Source organism: Muscardinus avellanarius, assembly GCF_963383645.1.
Source record: "Muscardinus avellanarius genome assembly, chromosome: 16".
In the NCBI taxonomy this organism is placed as follows: Eukaryota; Metazoa; Chordata; class Mammalia; order Rodentia; family Gliridae; genus Muscardinus; species Muscardinus avellanarius.
The window spans coordinates 19,978,739-19,994,875 of record NC_137802.1 but is presented as its reverse complement, the minus strand read 5'-3'; the positions used below and the strand labels follow the sequence as shown (position 1 = coordinate 19,994,875).

Sequence of the window (16,137 nt, the reverse complement as noted above, 5' to 3'; positions counted from 1 at the left end):
AAAAAGAAAAGAAAGAAAAAGAAGAGAGCTGCCTAACAGAAGTAGGAGATGACTATTCCTACTTCTTCATTAATATAACCCCCAACACACAAATTCTTGGAAGTCAGGTACTATGTTAAGTACTCTTTTACAATTTGCCTGTTGAGTCTTCCATGGAGCCAGGCCCATCCTTCTGCATCCCTTCACTGACTTACTGCCAAGCTCACTGGGTTTTCTGCCATGATCCTTTATCCTTGGTGATATGGCATCAAAGTGAATTATGGTTTCACTCCTTTTTCTTTCAATTCTCTGTCCCCTTCCCTGCCAAGGTTCTTCTCTTCCATTCCCCCAAGCCTCCAGTGTGACGGGTACTTCCTTGTTCTTGTCCTCAGGGGATGGCTGACCTCAGACTTTGCTACTCTGCCCACAGCCTCTCGTCTCGCTTTGCTATGGTGGACTTCCGCAGGCCTCCTCAGTCCCAGAGTCCATCCCTGAGCTGCAGTGTGCGGACCACCTCCTGCTTCAAGTGCGATACGTTTGCTCTGCTCCCTTCTCAGCGTGGATCACACAGCCAATCACCACACGCTTTAGCACATGCCCATCCCTGGCCCGCTTCTACCTCCAGCTACTTGAATAAGAAATCTTATCCTTGCAGCGGAATGTAGCTTGAAGAAAAAGCACAAAACTAAGATGACTAGTATCATTTGAAATGTACAGCCAGAATTCTCAAGTGAGAACTTGGAATTGTCAGGCAGTTTAGCAAACCAGCTTTCTCAGTTCTCACTCCTATCTAAAACTTTTCTGCTTCTCCTTAAATAACTAGTACCTCCTTCTTAACCTATATTTACTGCTATTGACTATCCTCAGGTTTCATTTTTAAAAACAGAAATAATCACGTGGGAATTCCTTTATTTTTGTATCCATCCAATCTACCAGTCAGCTTGCATCTGCACCAAACTCTACATCCTGTTTCTTCCTGCTAACCCAGCCAGAACCTCCCTGACTATATCAAAAGCAGCCTCCCTACTTATGCAGCTGCTACTGTAAACCGTGCCCTCTTCTTTATTTCTTGTGGTACTAGGGCTTAAACCTAGGGACATTTTACCTCTGAGTTACACCTCCAGTCCTTTTTTTTATTTTTGTTTTGAAATCGGGTCTTGCTATGTCGCTGGAGCTATCCTTGAATCTGCGATCTTCCTGTCTCAGCGTCCCCAAGTATTGGGATTACAGATGTGCACTAACACACCCAGCAGCTGTCCCCGCTTCTACATCGAGCTTCCTCTCACTACTGACTCATTCCCAACAGTGTCTCTAATTACGTGTGTGTGTGTGTGTGTGTGTGTGTGTGTGTGTGTGTGTAAGGGTAGTGGGAACTGAACTCAGGGGTGTTCTACCTTTGAACTATACCCCCTATACAGCCCTATTTTACTTTTTATATTGAAACAGGGTCTCATACTATACTATTGCATGCTTGCATGCTGGCCTTGAATCTGCAATCCTTATGTCAGTCTCCCAAGTACTAGGATCACTGGCATGTGCCAATGTGGCTAGCTCCAATACTTCTTAAAAACACTCAGTGGCAATGCTGGGGTATAGTTCATTGTATAGCATGTGCTTAACATGAGTAAGACCCTGGTTCTGTCCCTGAAACAAACAAAATTCTAGTTGCCCGAAAGCCCCTTCTAATTACTGCTCTATTTCTCGACTCCCTTTTAAAGCCAAATTACTTTTTCTCTTATGTGTGTGTGTGTGTGTGTGTGTGTGTGTGTGTGTGTGTGTGTGTATAATTTTATAAATTCAGATTTTTTTTTTTTTTTGCAGTACTGGGGATGGAACCCAGGGGTATTCTATCTCTGATCTACACCCCCAGCCCTATTTTTTATTCTTTATTTAGAAACAGGGTCTCACTGAATTGTAAAGGGCCTCAATAAGTAGCTGAGGCTGTCTGCGAACCATTATCTTCCTGTCTCAGCCTCCGGAATGCTGGGATTACAAGCGTGCACTACTACTCCCGGCTAAGGCTGGATTTCTTGAACTAGTTGTCTGTAGTCTTTCCATTTTACAACCTCCATTCTTTCAACCCAGTCCAACTGGCTTTTGGCCCCCTAGCTCCACGAAGACTGTTGCCAAATCCAATGTTGTTGTTGTTGTTGTTTTATCTCACTCAAAATCTCACATCAGCAGATACAACTGACCATTCTTGCCTCTGGAGATACATTCTTTCCTTGGCTTTTTTTTTGTTTTTTGTTTTTTAATACCTCTGAGCTACACACCCTAGCCCTATTATTTTATTCTTTATTTGGAAATAGGGTCTCACTGAGTTGCAAAGGGCCTCACTAAGTAGCTGAGGCTGTCCTCAAACCAACATACTCCTGTCTCAGCCTTCCAAAGGCTGGGATTACAAGCATGCGCCACCATGCGTGGCTTTCTTTGGCTTCTATGACAACACCATCCTCAGTTGTCTATTCAAGGGTCAATGCCTTTTGCTCACCTTAGCTGACTTCTTTCTTTACTTGACAGAGATGTGCCCCGAGGCTTAGTTCTGGCCTCTTCTTGTCTATCTCTGCATCACTCTAGGTCTTATCTTGTGTCATGGCTTTAACCATCATTTATATAATGACGGCAACCAAATTCTATCCTCAGTCCTGACTTCTTTTCAGGACTTCAGACTTAACGCTCTGTTTTAATATCTTTATTTGGATGTTAAATAAGCAGTTCAAACAATATGGCCAAAACAAACCTTTTTATTTCCACCCCAATCTGTTTCTTTCATATTGTTTTCCTCAGTTGAATATGTCACCATTCACCCAGCTGCTCCACCAAAATCCTAGGAATTTCTTTTCCCAAGATCCCTACCTTTCCTTTACCTTCTGTCTAATCTATCAATACGTCCTGACAATCCTACTTTCCAAATTATTCCCTGAATGTCATCCCTTTTCTTTCACATCCAATACTACTCCCTGGTGTTAAACCATTACCATCCCTTGCCTGGATTTCTGCAACACTCTCCTAACTGCTTTTCTTACTTTCACCCTTTGCCAATGATGACAGATGCATCATTTATAAATATAAATCCAAGTGTATTCCTCCTTGCCTTCAAAGTCTCCAGTAGTTTCCCATCTGCAACTCAATATAAAATCCAAACACCTTCAGGGTGATCAGGGCCCTGCCTAACTTTTTGATCTTGTCTTGTCCCACTTCTGTCTCTTATTTAGCCACACAGGAGCTCTTTCTGTTTCTTGGGATAATTCCCCACTCTGGGCCCTTTGCACTGCTCTTTCTGCCTTTCTTGCTCTTCTCCCTGACTTCAGCTAGTCAGTCACCGCTGGGTTTACATATTATCGCCTCAGCCTGTTTTCCCTGACCACCCAAACTAGGTCCCTCTGTTAAACTGCCCCATAGAAAAATCAATACCTGATTCCTCAGTCATTTTTAAAAATATTCTCACCTACTCACTCTTCAACAGAATATAAGTTCCATTAGGCCGGGCGTGGTGGCACATGCTTGTAATCCCTGCGCTTGGGAGGGAGAGACAGGAGGATCAGGCAGGTTCGAAGCCCGCCTTGCTGGCTTAAGAGACCTTGTTTCCAAATAAAAATATAAAATAGGTTTGGGAGTGTAGCCCAAAAGTAGAAGGGTTCCATCCCCAGTGCCACACACAAAAACAAAAACAAAAACAAAAAAGAATAGAAGTTCCATTAGAACAGGGACCTTGTCTGGCATGGACATTGCTGTATATATAACAAAGTGCCTTGCAAAGTAGACACTCGCATTACATTTACCTCATAGCTTCTAGGAACCAAATGACACTATGAGTACATAAGAAATGAAATTTTTTTCGTGTGTGGTACTGGGATGGAACCCAGGGGCATTCTACCTCCAAGCTATACCCCCAGTCCTATTTTTTATCATTTATTTTGAAACAGGGTCTCACTAAGTTGCAGAAGGCCTCACTTAGTAGATGAGGCTGCCCGCAGGCTGCAATCCTCCTGTGTCAGCCTCCCAAATACTGGGATTACAAGTGTGGGCCATTAAGCCACACTTAAGGATGAAATTCTATCTGATAAATTAAAGCTGATAAAGTCATCAGGAAAAAATTAACATGTTCCTTGTACTTTCTAAAAATATATAACCCATGCTTTCTTGGATGAGAGAATAAATTCACCTACAATATAAATTTGTATCCTATGTGAAAAGGACAGAATTATTAGTTAGAGAAGACAATCAGGCTTTCTTTACAATGACTTCTGCTTGTTTTTCTTTTCATGTGACTTACTTGGTAAAATCTTTCTGGCAGGTCAGAAGTTCTAACAGGAAAAGTATATATGGTGGATGGAAGCAGTGAGGCTGTCCAAGGGATTCAGTACAGTAATGAATTATCCTCAGGACCTCCAGGATGCTCTGGGCTTGGGCTTTCCTCAAGGAAAGAACCTTTAAAACACTGGAGACAGAGATCGAGTTAGGGAAACAAAAGAAAACACACACCTACACCCATCCATGTTCTAAACCATATGAAAGAAAAGGAATTACTGCTGTTAGGTATTAGAAATGTCCTGCAGAAAGACCATCAATACCAGCTTGCTACTTTTAGTCATCACTAGCGGCGTTATAGAGCAGTACATACCAACTGTACAGAAATCCAACAACTCATTTTGTTAAATTAAACAGCTAAGAAAGAACTCTAAGGTCTTCCCGTAGAGATAACAGCTTTTATTCTTAGGACAGGAAATACCTCATTAACTGAAAACCCATCATATTTCCAAAGATGCAGGCCTACTGGACAAATAATTCTGTCAGAAAAGATCAAATCAGAACTTTCTCCCAAGGTTAAAATAAAACAAATTTTTGCCAGGCACATGCTTGTAATCCCAGTACTTGGGAAGCTAAGACAGGAGGATCGTCGGTTCAAGGATAGTCTTAGCAATTTAGTTAGATTCAGCAACCTAGCAAAATTTAAAAAAAATATGGCTGGGGATATAGCTCAGAGGTACAACACCCTTGGGGTTCAATCCCCAGCACTATAAAAAAATAAAAATAAAACACATTTTAAGTGGCAACTACTAAAATAAGTGCTTATTTTTTAATCCTAACAATACATTGCTGTGATTATTTTATATACAATATAATGTGCAAATCTTAAGTGAAAAAATACGCATTGAAAAAAATAAGATTTTTTTTCTTGAATATTCAAATCAAGCCTCAATCTAGCCTAATACATAAACGAATAGGTAGCAGTGCTGGGGATTCATAAACATAACTTTCCAGCCTTTGGCGGGACCAGGAGCTTATGGCTTGAAAAGAAAAAATGCCAGAAAGAAATAGTAGGCTCACCTCTCATGTGAGAGTGACTGGTCCTTAATGAAGTCCATGATGTCCTTCAGCACTGGGTATTTCTCCTTCACTGTGGGCACCGGCCTGGCCTCCTCCATGGATCTGAAGGAGAGCAGCCGGAGCCGCCCTCGGGTGAAGGGAGGCCGCCGGGTGGGTGTGGAAGGTGATGAGGGTTCCTCAGCTGTGGACACTTCCGAAGTGGGAGGACTGCTGCGGGGCAGCAGCTCTGGCTGGAACTCTGAGCCAGGACTCTTGTCTCCCATGGTTGGGGCTGTGGCTTCAGTGGGTGACACTGAGGCCTGGAAATGCTCTTCTACCACAGAGCTTGTCCTCTGGCGCCGGTCGAGCGGCTGGAGGTGATCCATTCCATCTGTGGTCACCAGCTTGTCACAAATGTCTTTTGGACTTTTAACCGTGGGCAAAAATTTTAGTAACAGAAGACTTTTCTGAATACATTCTTTTGCTACATGAAAAACAAAAACAAAAAACCCAAGAATAATAATTGAGCAAGCATTTAAATTTACAGTTACTACCTACTTTCAGAGAGAAAATAGTCTAGTTAAACTTTGCAATTTAGGGCAAGAAGTACCTTCATTAATAAAAAGTATAGACTTCCGGGAAGATGGCAATGGAGGAAAGCGGCACTTACAAGTCCCGCTAACAATCGAACTCTATTACCACAAAATCAGCACCTTTCAGAGCCAGAAAACACCACCAGCAAAGAAATAAAAACTGTAAACACAAGGGACAGAGAAAAAGGGCTGGAAAAACAAGACACCAGAAAAAAAACAGCCCGAAGTGCCTTGGCGCAGAGAAGCCCAAGCGGCCGGAGCGGCGCGGCCTACATCTTCCCTAGCAGCACCAGGCTCCAGAGAGGAGGGAGACTCAAAACAGAGCTCAAATCCAGAGAGGAGGTACTCTGGCCACGCGGCCTAGGATGCAGAAGCAGTGTCTTACTGCTGTTGGCAGCGGCGAGTTCACCGGACGGCCCTAAACCAACGCACTCAACCAGCCACCAGGCGCCTGAAAGGAGGGGTGGACAGCAAGCTGAGGTGAGCCGCTGCGGAACAGCCGGGCGGCAGTCAGCAGTTTCCATGGCGCAAGGAGCGTCTAAAGCTCCCAAGGGCTAGGATCAGCACACCCTGCAGGGACTCAGCGGAGCTCAAAACCAGAGAAGAACTACACCAACCTCACAGACAAGGATGCGACAGCAGCGTCTTACTGCCAGCAGCAGCGGCGAGTTCACGGGACGGCTGAAGACCAACGCACTCAACCAGCCACCAGGCTCCAGAGAGGAGGGGTGGACAGCGAGCCGAGGTGAGCAGGTGCTGAACAGCCGGGCGGCAGTCAGCAGTTTTGTTGGCGCAGGGAACATCTAAAGCTCCCAAGGGCCGGGCACAGCACACATGGCAGGGACTCAAAGCGGAGCTCAAAACCAGAGAAGAAATACGCCGCATCACGGCCGAGGGTGTGGCAGTGGTGCCATATTGCCAGTGGCGGCAGCAGCGAATCCACCGAGTTCACTACAGCTCCATCAGTGCACTCAACAACCATGAATCAAATTGCGGCCCCTAAGGGAGAAATCCCAGTACTGTACTCCCAGGGACTTGCGCAGATAGTCTCCCTGGGTCGGAGATTTTAGCAGTGCAGCCCAGTGGGGGAGTGGCAGTGGCAGAGATATCATACCATAGTCACAACTCCCCGCTGGAGAACACCCAACTTGGCACCCCCCACGGTCTAAGCAGCCTCCATTGACTCCCTGGGTCTGAGACTCTGTGATACAACCCAGTAAAGGAGTAGTGGTGACTGAGATACCACAGACTCGAGATCCAGAGCATCTTAAGTGAACTCGTAGTGACTCAGGGAAGAACCCAGAGAAGGCACAAACTTCCAAAATCATGGGAAAGAGAAATAACAATGGAGCAGTGAATGCCCACAACCCCACAATATCAGAATCTGATAACACAGAAATCCAAAGATCTCTAGAAGATCAAATTAGGAAAATAACTTTAGAAATAATAGAGGACTTTCGAAAAGAATTTAGAGAGAGTCAAAAAGAGATAAAGGATGCAATCATTGAAATAAAGGCCTCAATTCAAAGTATAAACAACAGATTAGACCACATGGAGAATAGAATTTCGCTTCTTGAAGATGATCATTCCAAAAATGAACGCATAGTTTCTAATTTAGAAAAAAAAAACCCGACAGCAGGAATCTGACATTGAAGAAATATGGGCCCATTTCAAGAGAGCTAACCTAAGAATAATTGGAATAGAAGAGGGAAAAGAAGGTGAAACCAAAGGGATCAACAATCTCTTCAAGGAAGTAATAGCAGAAAATTTTCCAAACATAGAGCAAGAGGTCGATACAAAGGTCCAGGAAACTTATAGAACTCCCTTTAAACAGGTTTGGAGAAGAGGATTCCCAAGCCACATAATTGTCAAAATGACTAATGTGGAAACCAAGGAGAGAATCTTAAAGGCAACAAAAACAAAAGGTCACGTGACATTCAGAGGCAAACCAATTAGAATCATTCCAGACTTCCCAAACCAAGTCATGAGAGCCAGAAGGGCTTGGAGTAACATATTCCAAACTCTGAAAGAAAACAACTTCCAGCCAAAAATTTCCTACCCAGCAAAACTATCCATCAAATTAGATGGGGAAATAAGAAGCTTCCATAACAAACAGCAACTGAAGGAATTTATGTCTTCAAAACCAGCGCTAGAGAAAATACTCAAGGAGATTAACTGCAAAGAGGAAATGGGTAATAAACGCCATAACCAAAGAAACAAGAATTCCCATCCAGCAGACAACTAAGCAAAGAAGAATAAACAGTATCTCAAACAGAAATAAGATCTTAACATGTTGGGAATTAAAAATTATCTCTCTATAATCACACTGAAAGTAAACGGCCTCAACTCCCCAATAAAAAGACATAAAGTGGCAAAATGGATTAAAAGCCAGAATCCATCCATCTGCTGCTTACAAGAAACACACCTTACAAGTAAAGATAGGAACAAACTCAAGGTAAAGGGCTAGAGCAAGGTAATCCATGCTAATGGTACTTGAAGACAAGCAGGAGTAGCAACTATGATATCAGACAAGTTAGACTTCAAACCCAAACTTATTAGAAGAGACAAAGAAGGTCACATTTTACTGGTGAAAGGAATAGTCCAGCAAGAGGAAATAACAATAATCAACATCTATGCCCCAAACACAGGGGCAGCTACTTCCATAAATCAAACTCTTAGTGACATGAAGTCACACATAAATCCCAACACAATAATACTGGGAGACTTCAACACACCTCTCACAATACTAGACCGATCTTCCAGACAAAGGGTCAGTAAAGATGTCTCAGAACTAAAGAACACCATTAACCAAATGGACCTGTTGGACACATATAGAATATTTCACCCAACTACAGCAGAGTTTACATTTTTCTCAGCTGCTCACGGAACCTTCTCCAAAATAGATCACATCCTGGGACAAAAAATGAGCACTAGCAAATTTAAAAAATGTTACATACTTCCCTGTGTCATTTCAGACCATAATGGAATGAAACTAGAAATCAACTATAAGAAGACCCAGAGAAACAACATAAACATGTGGAGACTGAACACCACACTTCTGAATGAAGAATGGGTCATAGAAGATGTAAGAGGTGAAATCAAGAAATTTCTAGAAACAAAAAAATAAAGAAACAACATATCAAAACCTCTGGGACACTTTGAAGGCAGTATTAAGAGGAAAATTTATAGCACTGAGTGCTCACATAAGAAAAACAGAAAATCTTCAAATAAATAGCCTTACGACACACCTCAAAGCCCTTGAAAAGCAGGAACAATTGAACCCCAAAGCCAGAAGAAGACGGGAAATTATTAAAATTAGAGCAGAAATTAACAAAATAGAGAATAAAAAAACAATACAGAAAATCAACAAAACCAAAAGCTGGTTTCTTGAAAAAATTAACAAGATTGATAAACCACTAGCCAACCTAACTAAAAAAAAAGAGAGAATCAACCCAAATTATGAAGATAAGGGATGAAAAAGGAGACATTACTACTGACAGCGTAGAAATCCAAAGGATTATCAGAAACTACTTTGAAAAACTATACTCCAACAAAATGGAAAATCTGGAGGAAATCGACAACTTCCTAGATAAATACAACCTTCCTAAACTGAGTCAAGAAGATATAGAACACTTAAACCAACCAATAACAATCAAAGAGATTGAAACAGCAATAAAGAGCTTAACATCAAAGAAAAGCCCAGGACCAGATGGTTTCCCAAGTGAATTCTATAAAACCTTTATAGAAGAGCTAATCTATTTCGGGAAATAGAAAAAACCGGGACTCTCCCAAATACATTCTATGAAGCCAACATCACACTAATACCCAAACCGAATAAAGACAGTTCAAGGAAGGAAAACTACAGGCCTATATCTCTGATGAACTTGGATGCAAAACTATTAAACAAAATACTAGCAACACGCATTCAAAACCACATCAAGAAAATCATTCACCATGACCAGGTAGGGTTCATCCCAGGGATGCAAGGCTGGTTCAATATACAAAAATCAATCCATGTAATTCATCATATAAACAGAATCAAAGACAAAAACCACATGATCATCTCAATAGATGCTGCAAAAGCATTTGATAAAATTCAACATCCATTTATGATAAAAACACTGTAGAGAATTGGAATAGAAGGGACATATCTCAACATTATTAAGGCAATCTACAATAAGCCCACTGCCAACATCATATTAAATGGGGAAAAACTTCAAAAATTCCCCCTAAAAACTGGAAAGAGACAAGGATGTCCACTATCACCACTTCTCTTCAATATAGTACTAGAGACTCTAGCCAGAGCAATAAGGCAAGAAAAGGAAATCAAAGGAGTACAAATAGGAAAAGGAGAACTTAAGCTTTCACTATTTGCAGATGACATGATAGTATATTTAGAAAACCCAACAAACTCAACCAAAAGGCTTATAGAACTGATCAACAAATTCAGCAAAGTATCTGGATATAAAATCAATCTTAAAAAATCAGAAGCTTTCCTGTACACCAACCATAAATCAACTAAAAAAGAAATTCAGAAAACACTTCCACTCAGGATCTCCCACAAGAAAATAAAATACCTAGGAATAAACTTGACCAAGGAGGTAAAAGATCTCTACAAAGAAAATTATAAAACACTGAAAAAAGAAATCGAAGATCTTAGAAGATGGAAAGATCTTCCATGTTCATGGATTGGCAGAATAAATATCATTAAAATGGCCATCCTCCCAAAAGTGATCTACAGATTTAATGCGATGCCCATTAAACTACCAAGATCATTCCTCACAGACATAGAAAAATCAGTCCTTAAATTTATCTGGAATAACAAAAAGCCCAGAATAGCCAAAGTAGTTCTCAGCAACAAAAACCACGCAGGAGGAATCACAATACCTGACTTTAAACTATACTACAAAGCCATTGTAATAAAAACAGCATGGTACTGGCAAAAGAACAGATATATAGACCAATGGAGCAGAATAGAAGACCCAGAAACAAGTCCACATACTTTCAGCCAATTGATTTTTGACAAAGGGGCCAAAAACATACACTGGAAAAAAGATAGCCTCTTGAACAAATGGTGTTGGCAAAACTAGTTAACCATATGTAGAAAATTGGATATTAATCCCACTTTTTCACCCTGTACAAAAGTCAACTCACGATGGATCAAAGACTTGGAAATTAAACCTGAGACCTTGAAGCTCCTTGAAGAGGGCATAGGTCCAACACTACAACACATAGGCACAGACAAACATTTCCTCAACAAGACCCCAAAGGCACAACAAATTAAAAGGAGAATCAATACATGGGATTGCATGAAACTGAAGAGCTTCTGTTCATCAAAGGAAACTATCAAGAACCTCAATCGAGAGCCAACAGAATGGGAGAAGATTTTTGCCACCTACACCACTGATAGAGGACTAATATCTAGAATATACAGAGAACTCAAGAAACTCAACACTAAGAAAACAAAGCATCCAATAACAAAATGGGCAAATGAACTAAATAGACACTTCACAAAAGAAGAAATTCAAATGGCCAATAAATGCATGAAAAAATGCTCAACATCACTGGCAATCAGAGAGATGCAAATCAAAACTACCCTGAGATTTCACCTAACTCCAACTAGAATGGCAATCATTCAAAACACAAACAACAACAGATGCTGGCGAGGATGTGGAGAAGTGGGAACTCTAAGACATTGTTGGTGGGATTGCAAATTAGTGCAACCACTTTGGACAACAGTATGGAGAATCCTCAGAAGAATGGGAACAAATCTACCATTTGATCCAGCAATACCACTGTTGGGTATCTACCCAAAAGAAAAGAAACCAAACCACCAAACTAATGCAGGTGTATCTATGTTCATAGCTGCACAATTCACCATAGCCAAACTATGGAACCAGCCAAGATGTCCATCAACAGATGAATGGATTACAAAACTGTGGGATATGTACACAATGGAATTTTACTCAGCCATCAAAAAAAACTCAATTACATCATTTTCAGGGAAATGGATGGAACTGGAGGACATTATGCTAAGTGAGATTAGTCAGTCACAAAAAATAAGAAATCAGATGCTTTCCCTAATATGTGAGAGTTAGGGTGAAATGGGTCATAGGAGGAACTCTTGAAAGAGGAAATCCTATAGAGGAGCAAACAAGACAACCTAAAGGAGGAGAAAGGAGGGGGGAAGAGGAAAATCTCTAAAACACACAATGTACTTAAACATATTGAAGTCAATCACTAAGCCAAGCAAGGGAGGGAGGGACGGGGAGGGAATGGGGTGGGAATTGGGTAGGGGTTTAATCAGCGATGAGTACATGTTTGTACACACAAGTTTTTTACCCCAATAAGTTGTATGAATATAATGCACCAATAAAAAAAAAATTTAAAAAAAGTCAATCTTGAAAAAATAAAATAAAATGGTAAAAAGAAATAAAAAATTAAAAAATAAAAAGTATAGACACAAATTTCAGCTTCTTACATAAAATTAAGATTTTGCTGGCATGGTGTTACACATCTGTAATCCTAGTATTTGGGAGTCTAACACAGGAAGATCACAGGTTCGAGGCCAGGCCCAGCAACTTAGCAAGACCCTCAGCAGCTGAATGAGACCCCATTTCAAATTTAAAAATAAAAATGAGCTGAGCGTAGTAGTACATGGTAAACCCAGTACTTGGGAGGCTAAGACAGGAGGATTGCAGGCTCTTGGCCAGCCTCAGCAACTTAGTGAGACTTTGTTTCTAAATAAAAAATAAAACAAGGCTGGAAGTATAGCTCAGAGGTAAAATGCCCCTGGGTTCAATTCCTATTACCTCCCCCAAATCAGGATCTTGCAGTACTATCAATATACTTAAAATAATTTTATTGTAAACATTTCAAAATACAGGAAACAGTATAGAACCCCTTCACATAGCCATCACCCAGCTTTGAGAATTATTAGCTAATAGCCAATCTTGCTTCCCCGGCTCCAACTCCCCACTTCCTGAATTAGTTCCAAGCACATCAGTCAACATGGTACTTCATCTGTAAAAATTTTAACATTGTGTGTGTGTGTGTGTGAGCGCGTGCGCGCGCATGCGAGTGTGTGGTACTGGTGATTGAACACAGAGCTTGCTGGGCAAGTGCTCTCCACTGACCTACATCCCCAGACCCAGACCTTTTTTATTTTACTTTGATACAGAGTCTCACTAAGTTGCTAAGGCTGTTCTTGAGCTTGTCATCCTCCAACACAAGCCCCCTGAGTTGCTAGGATTATAAGAGTGCACCACCATATCTGCCAAACCTTCAGCATATGTCTAAAAAAAAGTATCCGAGGCCGGGATCGGAGCCTGCTGAGGGGTTAGGCCGGTGCTGGGGCCAGTGGCCGGCATCGGAGCCTTCCGTGAGACAAGGCCGCTACTGATGCCTCCGAGGCTGGGATCGGAGTCTGCCGAGGCGTTAGGCTGGTGCTGGGGCCAGCAAGGCTGGGATTGGAGCCTGCCGAGGGGTTAGGCTGGTGCCGGGGCCAGCGAGGCCGGGATTGGAGCCTGCCATGAGGCAAGGCCGGAGCTGGAGCCTCTGAGGCTGTGATCGGAGCCTGCCGAGGGGTTAGACCGGTGCCATGGCCAGCGGCCGGCATCAGAACCTGCCGTAAGGCAAGGCCGCTACTGAGGCCTCCGAGGCCGGGATCGGAGTCAGCAGAGTGGTTAGGCCGGTGTCGGGGCCAGGGAGACCAGAATCGGACCCTCCCATGAGGCAAGGCTGCTGCTTGAGCCAGTGAGGTCTGGATCAGTCCACCGGGTAGCCAGGCCACTACTGGGACCATCAAGAGTGGGATCGGTACTTGCAATGTGGCATGCACAGAGAAATATTGCAGAAAATAAAAACCAGATGCTTCCCCTATTCAGCAATAAGTAGGAGGAAAGGGGCAACAGGAAGAGGCCGAACTATAGAAAGGAACCTATAAGCGAAGCAATTAAGGTGACCAATCAGAGGGTATGGAATAGGGGAGGATGGAGCCTCTTTAAAACTCAGGAAGTGCGTTTTTTTTTTTTTTTTCAAAATGGCGACTGAGGGACGCAGCACTTCTCAGTAGCTGAAGCAAATAAAGTTTAAATACTTAGCAGTGTCTTAATCAACAAAATAAATATATACCAGGAACCAAAACACATCCAGGAACCTCGGCGGGACCCTGAACTTGAAGAAGAAGAACAAAGATCGGACACGGGACCTGCTGCAGATACAATCGGAACGCTGATCTCGGAACGCCGATCGGCGGGCTGCTTTTGCAGCTGCCCGAGGAACTGCCTGCCCGATATTACCGTGGCAAGATAATCCGGGACTAAAAACGGACTTAGGACCGCATCTTAAGCAGCGAGCAGCACCACATCAGAATTCTGTGTGCTCACTAGCGACCGGACCACAACTGCATAGAGACTCCTACGGATTCCTGCACCAAGTCAGGTACCTGAGGGCGCCCTGGTAAGTTGGGGGTCCTAACGTGTGCGCAACCTCAACCCCCCAGCACGGGCCCAAGCCTCAGAACCGAGCACTCTCCTCGCGCACCTTGCCGGCGCCACGGTCCCCTGCTAGTAGTCAGTGCCTGTACCACTGCCACCCCTAAATTGGAGCCTGCTTGTGTGTCTAGCCCCTGCCACCTTGCCAGAGCCTGCATTCAGCCCCTGCCACCTTGCCAGAGCCTGCATTCCAGGCTGCGAAAGCCCTGTGTGACCCGGAAATCTCCTTGGGGCACCCCCAGCTTCTACGTCCCGCGGGAGGCAGAGACCATTGCTGGACACTGCGCACTGGACCCCTGAGCACCTACCCTGCACCCCTGGCCCACCGCTGGGTGTTCCCACCCTCCTGGTAGCCAGATGCTTAGTTCTAAGCGAGAACACAGCTCAATACACCTTGGAAGAGCATACCAGCAGCAATAGACAGCTGCATCCACTCTCACTTGGGTCCAGTATTAGCAGCACATCCAGCCTGCACTCTCGGAATAGGCAGAGCTCTGGCAGTAAGTGTGGGCATCCAGGAACCAGTATCCATTTGCCCAGGGTACATCTTGGGACCACACCGGCTAGCCCAGCTGGAATTTCCAGAGACATAAGAAAATCCATCGGGCCACAATATCTGCACAGGACCTCAGGGGGAGGTTCCAATTATACTTTGTTCATTCTCCACCCCTGCCGTAGGGAAGCACAGGCTGGAGGCTAGGGTGGTGAGTGCAGTGGTGCTGACCACAGGTTAGAATTTCACAGAACCTGTGAATTGTACAGAATCAAATAACAGTGAACCCAGACATCCGGACACATAAACCTAAAGCAGCTAAAGGAGAGAAAGGTGTCCAAACACCCAGAGTGACCTAAGAAGATAAAAATAGAGTACAAAGAAAACTAAGAGATATTGGATGGTATTCTGAAAGCTACCAAACCAATCAGATACGCACATATTATATGGACCTGACCCCATATGCGTAAATAAGGAGGACTGTTTGTTTTACTTTTAATGTGGATGTTTTGCTTTATTTTGCTTTTACAGTGCTTTTGTTTTGGTATGGTTATTGCTGTTTTATTTTTTTCTTTTAACCCACACTTCTTTTACTTTAACTTGTTGTTTTTTATATATATATATATATATACATTGGATAGTTTGCCTTATTTTTTTATTTCACACAGCTGCTAGTTCCTTTTATTTTATTCTTGTTCTTTTTTCCTCTTTCTTCCTCTTTCCTTCCTTTTTTTCATTCTCCTCCTTTGATTGGTTTTCCTTCCTTTTTCTTGGATTACATAATAGTCTTGGTATCTTGTGTGGATTCTTTTTTTTATGTCTCTCTGCTCCTTCCATCATCCCTATTTACAAACCTTCCCACACTAACCTACATACTTTTCTCCCCCAAAACTTTTCCCCATAATATACCTCCTAGTTTAATACTCAAAGTATTTCTTATATCCATAAATACTCTACTAACGACAAGAGTCCTAATAGTTAACTCTCTCTCATTCCTAGCAAGTTATTACCTTACCATACTTAAAATCTTTCTCATCCTAACATATCCTCTACCTAATCCGACTCCTTTACCAATCACCTCAGCTCCTCACACATCACCCGCCCTCAATACTGGAAAGGCTCTGCTGACTAGCCAATACCCCTAAACTCCTAATATTAAGATTTGACTAAGCACATTACTCACGAACGATGGGTAGAAATTAGAGAACCAGGAATTATGAAGAGACAGCAGAAATCACGAATACCGACCTACTAGAAATGCAAGAAG

General features: G+C 42.7%; 1 protein-coding gene across 1 annotated transcript in view; it reads right to left on the bottom strand.

The window, feature by feature from the left end:
• The window catches only part of ZZEF1 (zinc finger ZZ-type and EF-hand domain containing 1), a gene marked incomplete at both ends in the record, with an annotated part of 182,721 nt that overhangs the window by 70,775 nt on the left and 95,809 nt on the right, over positions 1-16,137 (bottom strand). The window contains 2 exons of the mRNA XM_080713975.1: positions 4,256-4,420; positions 5,311-5,773. Of these exons, the coding sequence (XP_080570101.1) occupies positions 4,256-4,420; positions 5,311-5,773 (628 nt within the window). The remainder of the gene's footprint in view (positions 1-4,255; positions 4,421-5,310; positions 5,774-16,137) is intronic.